This window comes from Plecotus auritus (genome assembly GCF_963455305.1).
Source record: "Plecotus auritus genome assembly, chromosome: X".
Lineage (NCBI taxonomy): Eukaryota > Metazoa > Chordata > Mammalia > Chiroptera > Vespertilionidae > Plecotus > Plecotus auritus.
This window is the reverse complement of record NC_137784.1, coordinates 13,737,382-13,759,572: the sequence shown is the minus strand read 5'-3', so window position 1 is coordinate 13,759,572 and position 22,191 is coordinate 13,737,382. Positions and strand designations below refer to the sequence as shown.

The following is a 22,191-nucleotide window of genomic DNA, read 5'->3' as shown; positions in this document are numbered from 1 at the left end:
ATAAACTGCTATGACTATTTGCTTCCCATTTCATTTTCTTCTCAAAGTTAAATATCCTGTAAAAATGCCTAGCAGTAAAATTTTAAATGAAAAGCACAAAATCACATAAGAAACTACCACAAGTTATAAGATTTATGGACTAGATTACAGTTTAAGAACATAAGTCTAATGATACAGTTTGATGTTATTTCATATAAACATGTGTTGAATGAAACCTGTATCAGTATGTTGAATTTCAGCATTGATTTTAGTGGCCATTTCTGAAATGTATTATAACCAAAAATGCTGGGTTCTTAATGCTTAAAAAAATCGTTCATCCCCAGTGATGATTTCAATCAACATTCTTGTCAGTGTCCAGCCATACAACCTCTTTTAAGAAGAAAATGACATGGATTTTTAGGACCTACACACACTAATTTAAAATCACAAACATAAAAAAATATACCTTGATGTTTATCCACAGTTGCCAGAAATGTTTTCATTGAATTGGAAGAACTTGAACATAAGCGATCACCCTGCTTACCAAAATCCAGGACATTAGTAGAAGGTGCTATTAAGGACATGTTTTTAAAAACATCTCTCAGAAAATAGGGAATCCCTGGTTTGCTTTCTTAGAATAACATATTCTATCTTAAGTAAAACACATCTACTATTTGTAAATGAATGCAGATGACAACACAATTCAATTCCAGATTAAATTTGCTTGTAGTATTTGACTAAGGTATCTTTCATTCTATTGTGAAATGTTTGAGAAAGCAAGAATTTAACAAAAGAGCTGCCAAATTTCATGAAATGTACTAATGAAATTGCTCTGTGAGTATGAAGCTGAATTGTATGCTTTTGTTTATTTGGCTAAATTCCATGAATGTTTTTTTCAGAGAAATTCCAAATCAAAATTCATCATTGTGGTTGAGTAATAATAGAGTTTACTATCCTTTTAAAATATTTATAGAAGTAAAGATTGTTTCATTAAAAATGTGATATTCCTTAATAATCATCTACCTCAGGGTAGATAAGGTTATGTTTTATTTGTCTAGGTACAAATTATTTACTTGTTAGTTTAGAAAATAATTATTCCTTATGTTAGAATACAGTTCTTTATTTTAAGATGTATGTATTAGTGTTTACCTACATGCTACCCAAACTTTTCCATATTTTATCTGAAAATGCTAGTAGGTAAATGAAACCTGGTATAGTATACAAAAAAGATGAAATGAACATATTGAGCTAAATAAATGCCACAGATTGTTTTTTTGGTAACCTCTACTTTAAATAATTCTTACTAGACTACTGGTATATCCTATGTAAAAAGAAATGACCTAATCTCTAATTCTTCAGATTTGAATATTTATATTTAGATGAGTTCATTGGCATTTTAGCCCTAACATATATGTACACATATCAGAAGAATACAATAGGAATGATACTTGTGTCTGCCCAGAGTATTATGCACTTGTTCCACATCTGAGGTCCTTTCTTAGCCACTAGGAGAAATATGTGGCCTTAGGCAAAGTCACAAAAGAATCCAAGACCACCTTAAGAATTTCATCCCACTATTTCTTTGACTTTTCCCCCTCTGGAGGAAGTCTATCTTCAATCTCCAGATCCTGCTACCCTCAGGTTTTGTCCACTTTTAATTGTATCAAAATCTACATTGTATAAAAATTCTGATCAGATAGTTTCCATTACTCTCCCAATGTCTTTATAATTTCAGGTCTTCAAAATAGATTCTGGGGAGATCTGGTGGTGCTGATATATATTAGAGGACTTAACCATTGCCCTTAGTCCTAAGATCTTGTTTTACCACCACTAGGAAGTTTTTAGTTAAAACGTCACCCCAATAAATTCAATAACAATAAAAAATGAATACTCTTCAGTTTGCTCTGTAAAAAGTCAATCTCTGAAGCAATTTGCAAAGAAGTTGAAAGCAGGTCTCTCCCACCGCCCCAACAGTATTGTTTATCTGTAACGGTTTGAACTTAGATTATACATTTCAGGTGAACTAAATTCAGTTGAAATAGCAAACACAAAAATGTCTATACATATAAGCACTTATATAAATGCTGACTTTCTTTTATCTGATTTCCGCATTCTGAAAAAGTAAACCTACACATATACTCAGAGTAACTGAATAGGCAATGAGTGAATATAATTAGTGATCTGATGAGGCACGTTTCTTAGCATGTGAGAATGGACTTATAAAAAGTGCCTTAAAACTCTATTCAATTATATTATAATTAAGGGATATGAAATAATTTTAAAAATTAAAGTCTTTATTATCCTGCTTTGAATATACATACCAAATGTATATGTAGCAGAAAAGAAACATTGGTCTTTCAATAATTTTAGCATTTTACATGAAATTGATTCTTATCTGCCATTACCTTAATTCTCCACTTTGAGTTTGTGCAAAAGAATCAAAAAGGGGTCCAAATTATTAATTTATTTTCTAGAGATATTCCCTCAAAGTTCATGGATCAACAAGAACTAATGTCTTTTTGGTGTTCAATGTGAAATAGAAGAGACTAGAGAGAAAATTTTAAAGTAACTACACATACATAGAGAAGAAAACCTAAAAGCTGAAAGCATGGGCCTCTTCTTCAGGGTTCCCACCTCAGAGTTTGAAGAAGGTTCTTAAGGGAAGACATGTCAACAGAAAACTACAGAATGTAACAACAAAGCAATTTATAATGCAGCAAGAAAATAAAATGATGTGATGGTAAAGTCTGATCTATTAATCTACGACTTAATGAGTCAAACATTGAACTCTGAACTTTAATGACTATAAAAAATCTTTAATAATAAACATACTGCAAGTCAAATGTATTTGGACAAATTAATACAGTTTTACATGTATTCATTTGAAAATTAGAAAGTTTCACTTTAAAAATGTAGAGACCTTAATGTTAGAAAATTTTATGTTTTTGTTATTTAAGTATAATGCAAATTTGAGGCAAATAAATAGTAAAGTTTTAAATAATTAGACATTATTATTATAGTCTATAAGGCCATTCATGTGTAATGTAAAATTTAGGATTTTAGGAAAAAATATCTAAGAATGGTATAAGGTACTAATATAGAACTTAATAGCAATTTACACAGTGATAATGTTATTTTCATATATTGCTTTTCTTTTTAATCTGAATGGGCAGTGTTCTATTTCAATTGGCAATTTAAATTTTTTAAAATTGTACTTCTAAGAAAGGTAATAGTCTCCTATTTTTAAAATGCAGGTTTTATGAAGGACAAAAATTTCTTCTATGATGTGTTTAAAGATTATATCCTGACTGAAACTGGAGTGTATGTATAGCTTCCTTCTTTTGTCAACCAGAATTATATATTTATAACTTCCTAGATAAGCCAGCTTCTTAATAAATATAATTTATCAACATCCAGAGTAATACTTAGAGTGATGTTTCATGCTGAAGAAAAATGCAGGAATTCTAATGCAACAATTTCGCTATTTTTTCCACCCTAAAGGGTGGAAAAGAGAAAAATGATCAGCCAGGTGGCATGCAGTTGGTACATTTTAATTACTATCTAACACTTCCTTTACATACTATTCATAAATAACTATTACTGTGTTATGATCTTATTCACAAGAATTTTATAAACTGTCAGCTAGTTTCTTCAAGAAGTGAATATGGGAATAACTTTTAAATAGAAGATTATATCACATAGGAAACCTCTCATTTTAAATTTCTATCTGTATTTTGGCTTGAAATAACTTGTGGTTTGTTTGGAATCATGCTTTTAAATGTTTACAAATTAAGGCCAAGTTCTTTATTATTTGGGCTTTGGTATAGAAACTTGAATATTTCATCACAATTAAGCCTATTAGGATGAGCTGTGAAGAGATCGTTTCACAAACAAATTTTCAAAAGCATACAAGATTAATCCATATGCTGCTGAGATGAGGCACAATAAAGAAGCATTACTGAGATAGTCTATGGCTAAAATGATGGTGTATGACTTATGATTAAGCTTCATTACCTGCAGAGCAAGGGGCTTCCATCTCATATTTTTCAGTAAAGCTGGTGCTGAGGTAAGCATGCTCTGAGGTCGCTTTTTCAAAGTTAAGATAACACCACTCGGGTCCTCTCGTAGTGCATTCACCAAATTTTTCAACTGCCACCCCACCTGGTAACCAGCAAAATCATTACAATAAAATTGAGGTACAGTATTCAAAGATTTAATGTTCTCCCCCTTTAATAAGTTTAGTTAAAAATGAAAATCACATAATTGGTGTACCATCGTACCAATTTTCCGGAGATATATACTTAAGAGAGAAATTTTATCTTTGAGTTGATTAACCATGTTATTGCATTAGAGTCCATATCATTCTGATAAACTAATGGACATTTACCATGTCAAAGCAGAGAGTAAAACTGTATCCTACCAATGGAGTAATTTAGAATTTAAAGAAATTATATCATCATTAATGCTGTGCAAGGTCTAGATCCAAGCTCTGTTCAAAAGTACAATTTTAAAATCTGCATGCCTGAAAACACGGATTTGACAATGTCCTGAGTTTACAAAGTACACATGCTTTCTCATCACCATCTTTTAGAGCTATGTGGTACAACTGTCTATAAATTAGACTGACATTATATTATCAATAGCTGGTACTGACACACCAAGACAACATTCTGATGCATAGAAGACAGCATCAATAGAATAAACCTTTCACCATGGTATAAGATAGAATAAAAAATCACAAGGTAATACTACTCCAATGAAGCACCTATTGAAAGTGTGTTCCAAATGATTCTATAAATTTAAAATATAATGTGCTATATTTAACGAAGCCATTCTAACCCGGCTGGCATGGCTCAGTGGTTGAGCATCAACTTATGAACCAGGAGGTCACGGTTTGATTACTGGTCAGGGCACATGCCTGGGTTGCAGGCGTGACCCCCAGTGAGGGGCAGGCAGGAAGCAGCCAATCAATGATTCTCTCTCATCATTGATGTTTCTATCTCTCTCTCCCTCTCTCTTCCACTCTGAAATCAATAAAAATATATTAAAAAATAATGAAGCCATTCTATTTGAATATCACCTCAAAACATATTGAATAATTAAACTGAAGTCCTTGATAAATGTCCTAAAACGTGGCTCAGCTGTTATCCATTAAATTATTTCACTCATCATCCTTTTCATATTTTGAACATAGAATTTTTGTTTGCTTTTAAGATGGACTAGTTACACAGTTATCAGATAACTGAAATCCCAGAACTATGCTTTAAAGAAACACATTAAAAATGTCTATTATTTCAAGGATTAAAAATGCATTTAACATTATAAAGAAAAAACTTTTATCACAATTCTAATGTATTAGATTTTTCCAGTATGTGTTATAGAAATACACTGGGTCAAAATTTATCCTAGTTTGCAAGGAGGATTTAGCAAATGGTCATAACAGTGATCTAGTTCTTTCCTAGGCACTCAGGTGAAAGGGAATGTGTGCCTTTGTCTGTTACTCATGTTTTTGCCTGGAAGACAATGTTCACGCTGGAAAGAATGAGCACTTCCACCAAAAGAAGCACAGATCTCCAGAGACTATGATGAAAAGATACTCTGAACCGCAGCCACTGCAGAATAATGGGAGACTTTGGTTTATATAATGGATGAGCATTCATTTAAATTATAACTTCTATTATAGCTGAATTGAATGATGGTGAAGAGAAAAAGTTAGGACAAAAAAGAAGCAGTATGTTATAATGCTTAAAACCTCAGGGTTTCTCAGATATGAATCAAAATGATGATTTAGAATACTTGCATAATCTGAACAAGAAGCTGCCAATTTTTTTTAAAAAAGTCACATTAATGCAGATCAACTAAAGTACTGGAATTGGTTAAATGTCTCCCATTATATATAAGTGGGATTATTATGTGTCCGAAGGTATAATACATTGATTCTGATTTCTCTGATAGCTAAGTAGTGTCCCTACAGCCACTTCTGTAAGCCAATAGTTAAAGCAAAGTGAGTTCAAACCCAAGTGTTCATTTTGCTTGCCAAAAAATGTGAAGCAGATTTTGAGTTCTAGATTTGGAGGGAGAAAACGTACTGTTTATACAAAGAGTTTATGAACAACTTATTAATGATAACCACGTTTTTATCATTTATTTATTCAAATAATTGCTAACTACATTAAAGCAGTCAATAATATGACCGTATTTTTCTTTCAGCATTCCTATTCTTGACAAACTGCACATTGATTTCTATCCACCAGTTTCTTCCATTAATTCTGTTATAATCATTGTGACTAGTTAAAAAAGTTTTAAGGCTAGATAGCATTTTCCTGTTTAATTTTCAGTGCAATTTGATTTATCCTGTTCCTTCATACTTTTCTATGATCTTTATTTAAACACATAATTTCAAAGAATAGAATTGTATTTTTATGAGAAAGTGGAATTGTTTTCTGGATGAGAAAGTAATAATTTGGTTCAATTTTAATTTTATAGCTGAATATTATTTAATGGAAACAGAAAATTATATAAATTTACTACTTTTTAATCAGCCTTCCAACTCTCACTGAGATAACATTAGCAACATTTTAAACAAAGTAAACAGATATACATCAAGATACATATGAAGCATATATCTTAGGCTCCCAAATTCTACTTCCACTACCACCATAATGAAATGATTGGATAAAGGTAGAGATAAATGTGCAACATATGTGTTGCAGTACTGTTTAAACCAATCAAAAACTATACATTATGTAAATCTCCATTAGTAAGGTATATAAAAATTGTGAAAAATTAAGGTCCAAAATAAAAAATTAAATTTTACTTTTGTAATATATATATATATATATATATATATATATATATATATATATATCATAGAAAAATATACAACAGTGGTTACATTAAAGGAGAGTAAAGAACACAATATGTATTTTTTATAACTTTATTCCTGAACTCTTGGCAATAAACATGAGTTATTTTTATAAACAACAAAATGAGCAATATAAGTGGATATAGTCCATGAATAGTAATATTCCAATTAAAACTAATGAATTTTATGAGTTACCTAATTAGGATTGTTTGTTATGGATGGACAATTTCCATAAAATGTCAGACCCAGAAACATTATTTAAAACAGTAAAAGATAGTGAAGGGGAAATCATATCTACTCTATGAATTATAATTCTAAGTGATTAGAAAAAAAAGTTTATTATTCAGTTGTGCTCAGTAAGTCAAGAGCTATATTATCTCTTGATTATTGATTCAATAAATGATTTCAGTAGATACCTAAGTGTTAGGTCAGGCTCACGTAAAAATTACTGAATGACAATAACGCTGGTTGAATAATTCAGACTTTGTGTAACATTATTTTCGATAACATAGGGAGGTTTTAGCTCTATCATTCCCATTCCAGTATCTGTATACACATAAACAGCAACCAAACCTCATGCCTCTTATTTGAATAGCCCCCTTTCCTTAGTACTTTCTCAAATTCCCTAATTTGGATAATTTCTTCATTACTTTCTACCTTCTCTACTACATAAAATTCTTAAAATTGCCCCCATTTATTGGATTGTATCATGTTCTATTCAAGAGCAAATAGGACATGGTCCTAGAGCTCCAGGACAAATGATTCCCAGCTCTGGTTCTGTGATATCCTAACATGGTATCTTTAGCCATATAATGAAGTATAGTGAATACTTGAAATTAATTTATTTCTCTTTAACTGCTATTGAGATGCTTATGGTTGACAGATTATAGGGGGACATGATATATCATAGATGGTATGATAAAGTGAGGGAAGTATGTGTTACAACTTCAAGAAATTTGGGAGCCCCCATGTTAGGAGCTAAATGTAATGGTATACACATTTCAAAATAGGTAAAATATATAAATGTATGTTAACCATCTTTCAAAATTAGCTTTCCACGTTCTCATTTAAGTTTTTGGCTATAGTTTTAAAATATTAGGCATGGCCCAGGCATCGTGGCTCAGTGCTTGAGCGTTGACCTATGAACCAGGTCATGGTTCAATTCCTGGTCAGGGCACATATCCAGATTGCAGGCCTGATCCCCAGTGTGGTGTGTGCAGGAGGCAGCCGATCCATGATTCTCTCTCATCATTGATGCTTCTATCTCTCTATCCCTTCCTTTCTGAAGTCAATAAAAATATATTTTTAAAAAATAAATATTAGTCATGATAGACCTTAATTAGAAACCATGTGAAGATATAATAGTAATATGAAAAATGATTTAAAAGTATTCTTTACATACATTGGCTGCAAGGAAAATCTTTCTGTCCTAGGAGATAGAGGGAGCTTTGACACCATTGGACACTAATATAGGAGTATAACCCATTAATATGGGAAGAAATTGAATAATGTAAAAAGCCTTAAGAGACCATGGTTATGGATACATATGAGAAACATTTTAATAATCAAAGACATCCAAAAGGGAATTGGCTTATTTGTGAAATAGTGAACTCAACACCAAAAAGGATGTTTCAGTATTCTTGCACAGGCTAAATGATTAGATTTCCAAAGTCACAACACATTTTGACTCTTATAAACAGAATGGATTGGAAAATGCAAGTAGATGCTATGACAACAGATTAGCTTAAGTAAAGGAATGTGGTCCTGGTACATCTCTGATTAATGTCTTCCATCTTTTCTTCTACTTCACAATCAATAAATGTAGGTATTACCTCTAGGCTAAGTATTAGACCCTTTCTAATATTTCATGTGGTCTTCTTACAATAAGTGCTTCTCTTCCCAGAGCTTCTAATAACAACTTTCTGCATATGGTTCTCAAATCTTTCTAACCATCCCTGCTTCCTATTCAGAACTCTACTGACATATTTCCAACAGTGCAGTTCATCCATACTAATGGCTACTGAATAATCAGTACCAATAATTCACTGTGCTAGATTCTTGACATCTACATTGCATTCCATATATATATATATATATATATATATATATATATATATATATATATATATATATATCGTCAACTATGAAACCAATTTTCAACTGAAGAAACTGAAGCAAAAAGAAATTGTTTTCTGGTCAAGATTAAAAATATGGTTAAGTGGTAAAGCCGGAATTCTCATTCAAATCTGTTTGATTCTAAAGCACAAGGCACTATAAGAGCAAGCATCCTCCCCTATATATCCCATTGGTAGTTCAAATGAATGTAACATTTAACACTTTAAAATCAAATTCATTATCCCTAGTCTCATTCAACAGCAACAACAAAAGTTCCCCACTGCCCTTTTTAAAATTTCTTTATTAAGTTATTACATATGTGTCCTTATTCCCCCTATTATCCCCCCATCCCTCCCACTTATGCCCTCACCCCCCTGTTGTCTGTGTCCATTGCTTAGGCCTATATGCATGCATACAAGTCCTTTGGTTGATCTCTCCCCCTTACCCTGCCCCCACCTTTCCTCTGAGGTTTGATGGTCTGATCAATGTTTCTCTGTCTCTGGATCTGTTTTTTTCAAGTTTGGAGTATGGTCTCACTTACCATAGCCTCCCCTTTTAAATACATGTGTCCTAGCAACTAATGCCTCTTCTCACTGCCTTAGTTCTGGTTTTGGTACCTAATTGCTAGACTTACAAGAGTCCTAACTGGTTGCTCTGCTTCTACTCCTTTGTAGCTCCAAAATACTGCTACAGTGTAAGTATTCTTCCTTTCAAGCCAGCTAAAAAAATAAATTACATAAATTACTCAAATAGTTCCTTTGTCAAAATGGCCATAGCTATCTCCTATTATTTCTCTTTAATGTGGTTCTCAAACTTTAGCATGTGTTAAATTCACCTGGAAGGCTTGTTAAAACACAGATTGCTGTTTAAACTTCCAGAATTTTTGATCTAGTAGGTCTGAGGTGGGGCCCTATAATTTTCATGTGTGTTTTTTTTACAAGTTAGTAAGTGGTGCTGATGCTACTGGTCTGGAACCACACTTTGAGAACCACTGTACTATACGAAGAGCTTCTTGAAGGCACTGACTCATTCATGTCTACAATATTTTAGGTGTTTAATATGCTAAGATTAGGTATTATAATTTATAAAATCAGTAAATCTTGTGTGCCTTCCATGCATTATGGATAATATGGTGCATGCAGCACAGTCTGTGCCTATTGAGCAGTGGGGAGAGATGAGCAGGTAAATAAACCTTTAAAATCAAGTAAGAGAAGTACCTTAATAGGGTGAATACAGGGTACAATTGCATCCCCCAGCAAGGGCATCTAATCAGTCCTTGAGGGTTCAGAGAAAGTTTCATAATAGTGTAAGGTGAATTTCTTAGGAGCTGGACAGGTAAAGGGGATGTGGAGGATGAAGGAGAAAAGAATGCCATGAGACAAAGTATCACTAGTTTGAGAAATTTCACTAGTCCCATATGGGCATAAAAATTGGTGGAGCAAGTACATGTTCTCCTCAAACACTGTGCATTTATTCATGGCCATGTCTTTGCAGAATCACCCTTCCTTTTTCTAGAATTTTTTCTCCCACCTATAAAATCTGACTTATCCATAATGGCTCATAGTAAATGCAATATTCATCATAAAGCCTCTTACAGCTAAAACCATATTTTTTCTCATGTGAATAGAGCTAAAACCATATTTTTCTCATGTGAATCTCACAGCACACTGTATATTTCTAGTGACATATTTTCACACACTACCTCTTATTAAAGCTATATGTTTCCTCACAACCCAGTCCTCTCTACCCATCCTCACAAACTGGATTTTGAGGGTCCCTTTTATTTTTTTGAGAAAAACTGACTCTTATTTATCTGGATAAACCTGAAATCACTAATGTGTCTTAAAGTTATAGACACATTATTAGTTAATAACTTGACTACTGAGATGATATGGAGGCATGAGAACACGTTTCAGAGGCAATAAAATGCCTTGAAATGGAAAGGGAGTTTAGTTTTGTGTATAAAACGAAGATGTAGTATTAAATTTTTCTCTAAAAGTGATATAATTGATACTAAAACTATAAGTCATTCTTTATTCCAAATTATCAAATAAACTTTCTTATACATGAATATTTTTAAAAATAGTATTTATATATTAAGCACTCTCACAGTGATGTGATTATGACAAAGTATATAAAAATGGATCTAGTTTCTATTTGTCAATGAAAGATTCTGCTTAATCATACACATTATGTAAACACTGTTCAAGTTTTTCCCCAGAAAAAATATTTTGTAGTGGTTGTAAACAGTCCAGTTTCTCTTCTTCAATATGTTAATAGAATATTTCACTCACATTACATTAATGGGCTAGATGAACCTTTTAAAAACCACCATATGCATCTTACCCAAAATATATCTTATTATCAGCTACAGATAATGTTTTTTACATATGCTGAACTACTAATAATATCTTCCTTATTGTCTGAGGTAGCAAATGCCAGTGTTTCTAAGCAGTTACTAGTTTATCATTTACTAGTTTACATGTTATCCCCAACTTGTACATTGAAATGTATTTTACATACAACATAACAGGATTAAAATTTCTTAAGGAAATCTTTAAGGCAATCCCAAGTGTTAAAAGCCAGAGGGGTTCTGCTTTCTTGTGGATGGGGCTTGTAATTGTTTTGATCAGGCTGAAGCAAACACCAGAGGTTCCCAGGTGAAGGGTAACATAAGTGGGCAGGTCCTTGGACAATGGGTTGCCTGGATTAGGAGCAGAAGAGGCTTTGGGGTTGATGCTGAAGAGATGAGAGACTTCCTTTTCTCTTGGTACGACATAGAGGGAAGAAGTTTTCTCTGACTCCTTTAGGACTTGCCCTAGCCTATCAGATTTCCAAACAACAGCTGGTGAATTACCTGACCAATATATAAAAATAATCTCTACTCTATGGTCCCCAGTAGTCAAAGTTATAAATAGGCATAAAGGTAGGAATTTAAGCCTATCAACCTTCCTGTCACAGTTGCATTTGGAGATACAAGAAAGCACCTATATACCTAAACACAAGAAGATAGGACATTTCTTAAAATATTTTCAGAGGTATTATCCTTCACAAGACAAAGTACCAGATTCATTAACATTTACACATGCTTTTATGTATTCACATGCTCTTACTCATAGGCTGTAATTTATAAATGATACCTCTCCACAAAGGAAATTTCAGATGCATGAGGTGTGCCTGTATGAATGTCTGATGATGAGTCACGCTATACACAAACGTCCTTCTGCTCTTTTTAAAATCACTGAGGAGACTTAATTCAATATACAACCCATCACACCATGACTAATGACACTATGTTTGCCACATTTTTTGGTGCTGAGGTATTTATTAGTGTTCTGTTCCTTTGAATTACTAAAAAGTTATTGAAGTATCTAATGAATTCAACATTTTATGCTGATGACTGCCTTTCTTTAGCATAACAAGCTACATGGAAGAAATGTCATATAGTTATAAATATTTCAGAAGTAATGAATCTTGATACACAATAACTTTCAAAGATGCGTTAGAACCACTAAATCTTGAGTACCAATCTTCAGACTTCACCTTCACCTAAATTATTTCCCTCCCACAAAATGCAAATGAGAAAGTCTTATATTACCCTATAGTTTATTTTGAGATTTCTTAATTTTACTATTCCACAATCTTTCATTTACTGAATAGAAATAGAGAATTACTCATGGTTCAAATATAAAGGAAAATAAGTTGAAAAGTATGTATTTGTCTAAGTAAATATATGCAAAAAGTGATTTAAATTTCAGCAAAATAATTTAAATAGGTAATTCAGAGTATTCAGAGATATGCCAAGGTGTCTCTATTTTAAATAAAACCTTGGTATTGATATTTTTACAAATATGACTAGAAGAGATTACTTTGGGAAATGATAAAAGCAATATGCATTTGACAAGAAGAAATATGGAAATTAAGTTTTCTTTTCATCAAGAAAAAATTCCATAATTTTACATCTTTATTCATCGAGGCACTATTATTAGTAGTTCATCTCATATCCTCCTACTTAACTTTAAAAGTCACTTACCCAGTGAAATAAGACTACATCAAGGCATTTTTAAGGCATTTTTAATGTGGTTTAATTTTACAGTTTAACCTGGACCAGGGTGAGCTACTCACAATTTTAATTTACATGTTTTAATAATTAATACTTCTATGTGAATTTCATATAGTCATGTATATAATATACATGTGTGTATTATATTTAAAGAGAAAGCACAGAGAAAATAATTTCTCACTGGTAAAAATGGATAGAGAGCTCAAGAGAGAAAGGAAAGTTGAGCACTACAAGAAGCCAGTAATTTTATTTTTTTCACCTATTGCATACCATCTTCTTGGAGTCTTTTTCTGCATAACCAAGAAGTTATGAAGGTTAAATCAGAATTTTTTTATGGACTCATGAGAAAGCTCAAGGAAGGAAAGAATAGTAATCATATTTTTTTCCTTTACGTTTTATGAATCACCCACATCCTTGTTGCCAAAGGTGAAACATTTCCATATCCTTTTACTCTCATTATCTCCTCTTACCTATCACTTATAGTAATTTCAGCCTTTGTATCACTGATCTTTATGCATCTGTTTCAAACTGATAAAAAAATCTGTGGGTATAGTTTAGCATCTCCAACCCAAACTTTCTTTCCCTCCTTCCATTTCATTAGGACATTGGTAATGTTGCAATCTCTGAAGACCAAAGGTTTGTTTGAGGGCTTCATGGTTCACATTCGTATATGCTATAGAAAACTAAATAGAAGCCAATTTTATTTTTCTTTCATCATTCATGTGTCCTTTAACTTTTCCAAAACATAAAACTGAGTGAGTCTGACAGCCTCTGCTAGTAGGAAGATAATCATATCAGAGTAAAAGGCTGGGGGAGCAAATCTTTGATCATACCACAGAACCTCATTCCCCCACCAAAAGAAAACCAATGATATATTTTGAAAGAACCATAAGAATATAGTTTTTTTTAACTAAAAATTTTGTGAAGATATTTACATGGGTTAAATCTTAAAACAATTTTGGGTTTGCATATATTTGGAAATCATTACATTTCAGCCATTCCTTCCTATATTTCATTTCTGTTCTTCTTGCAAAGATATTAGAAATATGTGTATTTTAAAATAAAAGTAGAGTCCTAGTCACCAAACTAAGAGATAAAAGAAAGCATTGTTATATAAAAATCTACAGTTCCTATTAATAAGAATTCTGAGAAAAAATAAAGAAAATATTTATATTTCTAAAAAATCATGCTTAAATTGAATTTAGAAATCCAAATGAAAATGGAATTAAAAATTAACCAAAACCCTAGTATTCATAAAGGAATATGCTTAAAAATTTATCACTTTGCTATGAATAATCTTTATAATGTCACTTACTGGTAGACATTTAACAAAGATATGTTTATTTGAAAATACTCATAAATATTGCAATAGAAGTCTATATTTATCAAAACCAAACCAAAGCATGTGTATATATGCATATATATAGCTAAATAAACAACATTCTAAATCTTCTAAAACTAAAAAATTTATTTTATGAACTTCCATCATGCTGATCAGAATGTTAATTTAGTGGATGAGGCCTATATTTTAATCTGATGACTAAATAAAATAAAATGAATTTTAGATGAAGAATTTAAGATTTTGCTTGAATTTCCTATATTATGGTGTTCTAAGGTATTTACCTATCATGTAATGATTTATTTTCATCAGGCAGTTAAATGTTATCTATTAATTAACACCCTTCCCCCAGACTGGAATTGGATTAGGCAATTATGACTGGTCAATATTTGCCTTTTTGGTAGGGGTAGGAAAAGGACTGCAGTACTAATACTGATTTGCAAGTGAGTTGCACACTTAAAAAGTAGGTAAGAACACCAGCCAATAGATCCATTTTAAACATACACAATAATCATTTATAAGGAAATCTTTTTAAAAATTCCATGTAAAATAACTAGATCATATTAAATATATTCTACACTGAAAGATGTAGTCTAATAATAAAAATAAATTGGAGTAACCATTTTTAAAAGCAATTACTCTTTTCCTGGAGAAGCTAGTAAGAATTCAATAAATAAGAAAGAAGCAAATCAGGATGCAGAGATCTGCAGAGAAAATAAATCAGTTAATAGCAAGTTACTATTATTAAGTCATCATACAACTTAGTCTCCTTTATATGAAAACTTAAGATAATAAATTTTACTTTGATAACAGAAAAGTCATAGAATATTATATTGGATAATTAATTGATTTCTCTAGGCAAAATAAATCTATAGTTATATCAGTATGTGGCACTTCGAAGCCAATTTCCACACATTCTCATCAAATCCACAATGTTCAAGTAAAATAAAACAATAAGTATGATCATATCATAAATGACACACTATAAAAGGTATAATCTGAAATAAAATATTACTATGAGTAACTGAAATCTATGATGCATTGTTTCCTTTAATATTTAGTAAATGTCTCTTCATGATTTTCTCTTCTTAAAGAGGACAATTCACCTGCTGTTTTAGAATACCAATTTCTTAGAATCCTAACACAGTATTTTAGTATATTATCATAACTACTTATTAAGCAATATGTTAAACACCATGTTAATATAGTTAATCTCTGTACTCCAGCAACATCTTGTGTTTACCAGAATAAGATATGAGGTGCATCAGAAATACTGCTGTTTGAGGTCTCAGTTTTCAATATTTTCGGTATAAAGAATTATAAGATAAATACTTTCTCCTTTGACAAAGGAGAACAGAAGAAAATAGGCAAGAATAAAAACATTTAAGAGAAATAGGTGAGAAGAGATGAAGATGGTAAAGGAAAAAGAAAATGAAATTAGAAGAAAAGTATAAAAAATGAAGACAAGAGCTTAGTAAATTAAAAAAATATATATATAGAGAGAAAGCACATCTGGGGTTAGCCAATATCGTGGTATTGATTGCTGAAGTCCAGGAGCAGGGTGGCAGGGTGAGAGGGAAGGTTAGGGAGAGCTTGGCTTTAATGGGTCAGCACACTCTCCATCCATTTTGACTACGTTGGCTATCCATTTAATCAATACTGTTGTTCTGGGTTCAAGGAAGAGAATAGAGAGAAAAATGGAAGACTAGAATGAGAATAAGAGAGTAATGGAGACACGTTTGAAATTATAAAAATGAAGTCAGAATGAACTTTACAGATGACACAATAGTCCTTTAATTTGTTCCTTCCCATCCCCTCCACACTCTGCCATCACCAGTTTAAATCTCGCTCAACAATGTTCACCATTTGGGGCTCGTGAGAACCACTAGCTTATAGTACTCATCTTCCATCTCTCCCTAGTCAATACCCAACATCCTGACTATTTGCTGCAGTCTATCTTCTTCTTAACTATTCCAAACTGGTTATTTTCCATTCCAGTAGCCTTTATAGCCACATCTATTAAACCATTTCTTGATGGAATGTGGTCACCAGGTTCCAGAAGACCTTTCAAAATAGGAATATTTTTTAATATTTACACAAAATAAAAGGAATTTTTTCCAAATGTTGGATTCAACCAACACACATCTCACTCTTTTCAACTTATATTTCTAAGGAGAAAATATCTGTTTTTAGGATGGATAGAAGCTGTAGAACACTTACACACCAAAAGGAGGATTAACAAGAAATTTAACAAATTCATTAAGGAATATGCCCAAATAGATAACTGTTAAGTATTAAATAGTCTCATCAGCTAAAAAACGTGTTAAAAGTGCATCATGAGGGCAGAGTTGCCGATTCAAGCTATGCCGAGGTATCTCCCAGAAAGAGGGATGTAGTGGCAGATGAAGTGGAAAAAATCCAGCAGCCTTTGAGGAGTTGGATCTTCACTGGCGGGGAAGACATGCAATAGGACTCAGTCTGCTTTGCTTGGATGTTCATGATTTTTTCTTCTTCCTACCTGGAAGCCAGTTTCTCAGCCACAGAAGTATGTTCATTTGAAAAGCTTAAAAGCCACTTACAATAAAAAATATAGCAACATGAAAAAGAACATAAAACTTCCAGTTTCATTTCAAATAAGAAAATATACTTTTTTTTTTTAAAAAAAGAACAAACTCGAAACACACATCTAATTAGACATCTTGAAGATATACCATACTAGCAATTTAAAAAAATAGTATTTGAATTCATCTGTGATTCATTCAACTTTCTCAGACTCTTAGGGAAAAAAATTCAAATTGCTTTTCTATATATTTTAAAGTAAGAATAGTTATCAGAGTTTATATTGTACATTACTAACTATAGTAGGAAATTTTGGAATTACAGGCAAATACTAACTACTAACTGAGCTAATAACATTTAAAATATAAGACTGAACATTATTCTTTTCATTATTGAGTCGAAATGGTTAAAGAATAATATTAACAATATCTCACTATTTTGGCCAATTAGTTACCGGATTAAAATATTAAATATATATTTCAAATGTATTAAGCAACACTTTAATGTAATTATTATATCATAACCAACCTCTAATGTCCCTGGTAGGGATAGAAGGGGTAACTGCAGGCTACAAATAATTTATACTTTTTTCAACTAATTTGTCTACCTACCAAATTTTTCATAGTAAGAAAACCCAGAAAATTCCCATTTCACCACCTCTGAATATTGTCTAGTAAAAAATTAAAAGCACTATATAGACCACAATGCAGGCTACAGGAAGAAAAAGAGGGCAGAGCAGGCTGTATTTTATGAAATGTACCATTATTGCACAAATATGCCTCTCATTTGAACACAAAGATCTGGTAATTGATCACATTATTAAGGAAGACTAGATTAGTGGGATTAACAGATTTTCTTGTCAGAGAATGTCTTCATTGTTATCCAAAATCAATTAGTAGGTTCTAGTAGCAGTCTGCCAAGAAACTGGACTCCAACTGACCCAACTGTTGTAGCAGGTGAAAGGAGGAGAGGGGGGACAAAAGTTAATTTTTATTAAGCCACTAATGTGTGCCTGGTGTGATGTTTTACATATCTATCTGCAGGAAAGAAGTGAGAAACTTACATTTCAACACCATTTCTAATTTCAGTTCAGCTGATTCTACCCCAGTTATGTAAATTTTCCCTTACTTTCCTCTTCTCTTATCCTTGGTCCCACTTAATCTCTCACTGAATCCTGAGATTTACTTAGATGATGGTTAGAATTCTTTCCCTTTTGTTTGATAATTTTATAATTTGAGCTTGGGGAGGGAGTATAATAAAACTAAAGTAAGAGCATGGGCCTTAGATTTATAGAGTTTTTAGTTGTGGGTAAGTTAGATAATCATTCTGAGTTTCAATTTTCACATACACCTTCTTTGTAGGATCTCTGTAAAGAATAAATGATAAAATAAGTAAAATACTTAATATTATGCTTGGCACACTACAAGAACTCAGCAAGTTTTGGCTATGATTATTATTGTTCTGAAAAGGGAAATGATTCCTAAAACCGTAAGTCAATTTCAGAGTGAAAACTGGAAGCAAGTTCCTCCAACCCTTATTCTGTGCAGTTTTCAATATTTTAGAATATTCCTGTGATGCAAAGATACATTTATATGTTCTCACAGTATTTAAATATCACCAATCCATATAGATTTTATTAGTTTACTTGTGCTCTTAAAAACTTTCATATTCATTTGATAAATATCAGAATCTTTGCTCCACAAAGAGTACTCTTTAAACAATTTATTTTTCATTAGCGAATAATTTCTACCCTCTTAGAACTGGCTAATTGGAAATTGGTCCAACTATCCAATGGATGTCATGTTTGTTAAGGTCAATTTGGAGAAAGAGAGGCAACATGAATCTAGAAGGAGAAGCTGCCTGTCTAATAAAGCAGCTGCTTTATCCCACTACCCAAATCCTCATGCGAGGGGACAGGTAACTTTAGTTAGGACAACCACTTTGTATAGTTTCTAGTAATGAGAATTTTCTCATCATAAAAATTGTCATAGTGTAAAAAGCCTTTTTAAATTACCAACATTCTGCATTGTTTCCTATTAATCTCACACCCACGTGTTTAATTTTTAAACTTTCATTAACTTCTGTTCACTTAAATAATGAACTCATTAAATAAACATCATAACTTTAATTATCAGTTTTTAGGAGTCTCTCCAAAAAATCACAAACTTTTCAATTTATTCAAAGCCAGAATTAAAATGACTTCTGCCTTAAGATCAGAATCACTGAGAAAGATCAGATTTTTCACACAAGTCTTCTAATCTCCCCAAAATAGCCTTTCTTTTTAAAATTTCTCCTATGACTAGAACATGCAAAAGCAAATTTAGTTAAATGTACAACAGGAAATTATTACTCACTCTGAAGAGTTAGTGACCTATAAGAATATTTACCGGAATAAAACAATTTTTCTCAAATGATTATTATATTAATAATCAGATTATTTTATCTACATTTTTAGACAGATCATTTCATTTTGGCAGAGATAGGAGAACAAAGTGAACCAACCTAGACACAAAATAGTCTAAAATAAAAATCATATAATGTTCATTTTCTAAATTGAGATTAAAAACAATAGCCCTTGAAAATCTACCATAGGCACAGAATGCCACTGTCATTCTTAGCCTAGAAAAGCATCTGTGAGGTTCATAAAGCAAGAAAATTTTATGAACTTATTTAATTAATTGCAATAGTTTTAAAACTAACATTGTAGCCTAGCCCGTGTGGTTCATTGGTTGAACCAAGAGCTCACTGGTTTGGTTAGGGCATATGCCCGGGGTTGCAGGCTTGATCCACAGTAGGAGGCGTGCAGAGGCAGCTGATAGATGATGTTTCTCTCTCACCAATGTTTCTCTCTATCCCTCTCTCTTCCTCTGGTTAAAATCAATAAAAACATATTTCTTTAAAAATAAAACTAACACTGCAGTTCTCCTTTGGGAAATGAAGAGCTATTTCAGCTATTAATGTTTAAATATTTTTTAAAAATTGACATTTAAAATAAATCAATATACCAGGCAATTTAATGAACAAATCAATGCTAAAGTAGATGAAGGAAGGCATGCTATTATAAAACATATCAACTAGGTCATTAAATACTTTGTAAAATAAGACTTAAAAATTGTATTAAGAAAAGGATGAATTTGTATGCATTGTGACTTTAATTTCTATTCCAAAATTATTACCCCAGTCCCTGGGGTATATATGTTATACTCTAGCTGTCCATATAGCAATGTATATCTAACATCAGCCACCACCCACATTCCTCATGTTCTTTTAAAACTGTGCCTTAACATTTCATCAAATAATTAAGAGGAATAGTTATTCAGTTATGTTTTAAAAAGGTTATTGAATTATTTTATACATAACAGGCATTTCATTGATATTCTTTTAAAGCTTTAACAAAACTTTATATTAGTTCCTCCCACTGACTCATAAAGTAATTATACATACCACAGTCTGATGATTAACTTGAATCACTTCATCGCCAGCATGGATTTTTTTGCACCGATCTGCAGGTGACTAAATTTAACATAAAAGAAATGAAAAAGAACATAAATTTTATCAGTCATCTCCTCTCTCTGAAACAGTACAATAAGTTCATCTCTTTAAATTAGATCAATAACTCAGTTATAATCTTCAAGGAACTAAGCTAACAAAAGGTTACTAATATTTAATATACTATTTGCATTCTATGTATAACTAATGGTAGGAAGTAGAAATGCAAACAAATATATAGATATTTATGTTATAAAAGACCAATATGTTTCTGAGAGCATTAAGGGAAAATAACAACTGGTAGCAGCCAGTACAAACTTTATACAGACAAATGCTACTAGGCTCTACTGGCAACTGGTTCAAAAATACAATAAAAACATGTTTTAAAATGCGATCCTTTCTATTTAATACAAATAATTCACATTAACTTTAGCAAATAAACATTTTCAAGTACATGCTATGATCAGCATCAAAGCCCTGCCAACTGATGATTAGATTATTAATTTATTTCATCATCAATACTATCAATTCCGAATAACTTAGAAAAGCAAGTTAATAGATGAATAGCCATTAGTTCAGTTACATTATATAACATTCTCTATCTAAATGTCTAATTATAAGAACATTCCATTTCATATTTTTCATACAGTGTAATACATTGGCAAACAAAACCACACTAAACAAACTAAAATGCCTACATTTCCACAAGAGGTAACAATTTCATCACTTGTTAAAAATTCTAAGAGATTATAAACAAAAGCAAACAGAAAAGCAAAAAACAACTTGGGTAAACTAATATTGACAAGTTTATGAAATCTTTAGAAAACTAAAATGAGTTTTAAGATAGAAATTTTATACTAGTAATATAGGTATGGATAGTGAATTTAAAATACTATTCTTTATTTTTCTCTAAGTGACTACTAATTATTGATTATACATATTGCAATATGTATGAACTTTTGAATATACAGAAAAAGTATTTTAATGAAAAATATATTTGTACATTTTTATGTATGCATTAATTTATCAAATACAATTACTAGTATAAACAGTGTAGTATTTATTCATTAGAATCTATTGAAAGCTAATGAAGAATGATATGATAGAATTGCAAAGTAAAATGCTACCTTTGAGACCTTAGATTTACTTTAAAATGATTTCTAGTTCCTTTTTAAAAATTCATTTCCAATTATTTAAAAAACAAAGAAGTCAAAACAATATTAACCTTAGTTCAACAAATTTCAAAATTCACAAAACAATTATTTGCCCTAGGCTAGAATTCAAGACAAGGTGAGATCATAGAAAATTCTAGTTTGAACAAAGTAATAACACAAGTATACTATGTTACCCAACCATAAGAATGGTGTAATAAGAAAAATACTGTATTTATTTTACAGTATCTTTAGGAGGTGGGTATATTACCAATTGAGACAAATAGCATGTAACAATTCTGAAAAGTTTGTAAATCATTACTGTAGTAGAGCTGTAACTATAGAGTCACTCCTTGTGCTATCTGGCTAACAACTGATCTTTTTAAAGGACAGTATTAAAGAAAAATATCAAGCTAATGGCTCTAATCATGATATAAAAGAAAATGATAGTTTATATATAAAATTCAAGGAAATGGAAATGACTTTTTGCACAGATAAGTAAAAAAGGGACTAAGTCCTATAAATTATAGACTTCCAGTTTTAAAAGGGATCCTAAAGATCATTTTGTTTAGATCTCTCATTTTCTATATGAGAAAATAAGAAACTAGGGCACAGCAAGCAAAATAACTTA

The 22,191-nt window shown here is 31.6% G+C and overlaps 1 protein-coding gene across 8 annotated transcripts in view; it reads right to left on the bottom strand.

Annotated features, from left to right (window-relative positions):
* The window catches only part of CNKSR2 (connector enhancer of kinase suppressor of Ras 2), a 271,774-nt gene that overhangs the window by 130,198 nt on the left and 119,385 nt on the right, over positions 1-22,191 (bottom strand). For 4 of the 8 annotated variants that reach the window (XM_080653010.1, XM_080653014.1, XM_080653011.1 and 1 more), the window contains exons 8-9: positions 20,365-20,433; positions 3,994-4,140 (exon numbers count right to left, since the gene is read on the bottom strand). In XM_080653010.1, coding sequence (XP_080509136.1) covers positions 3,994-4,140; positions 20,365-20,433 — 216 coding nt within the window. The remainder of the gene's footprint in view (positions 1-3,993; positions 4,141-20,364; positions 20,434-22,191) is intronic. The other 4 variants (XM_080653013.1, XM_080653012.1, XM_080653016.1 and 1 more) reach the window with 1 other exon arrangement.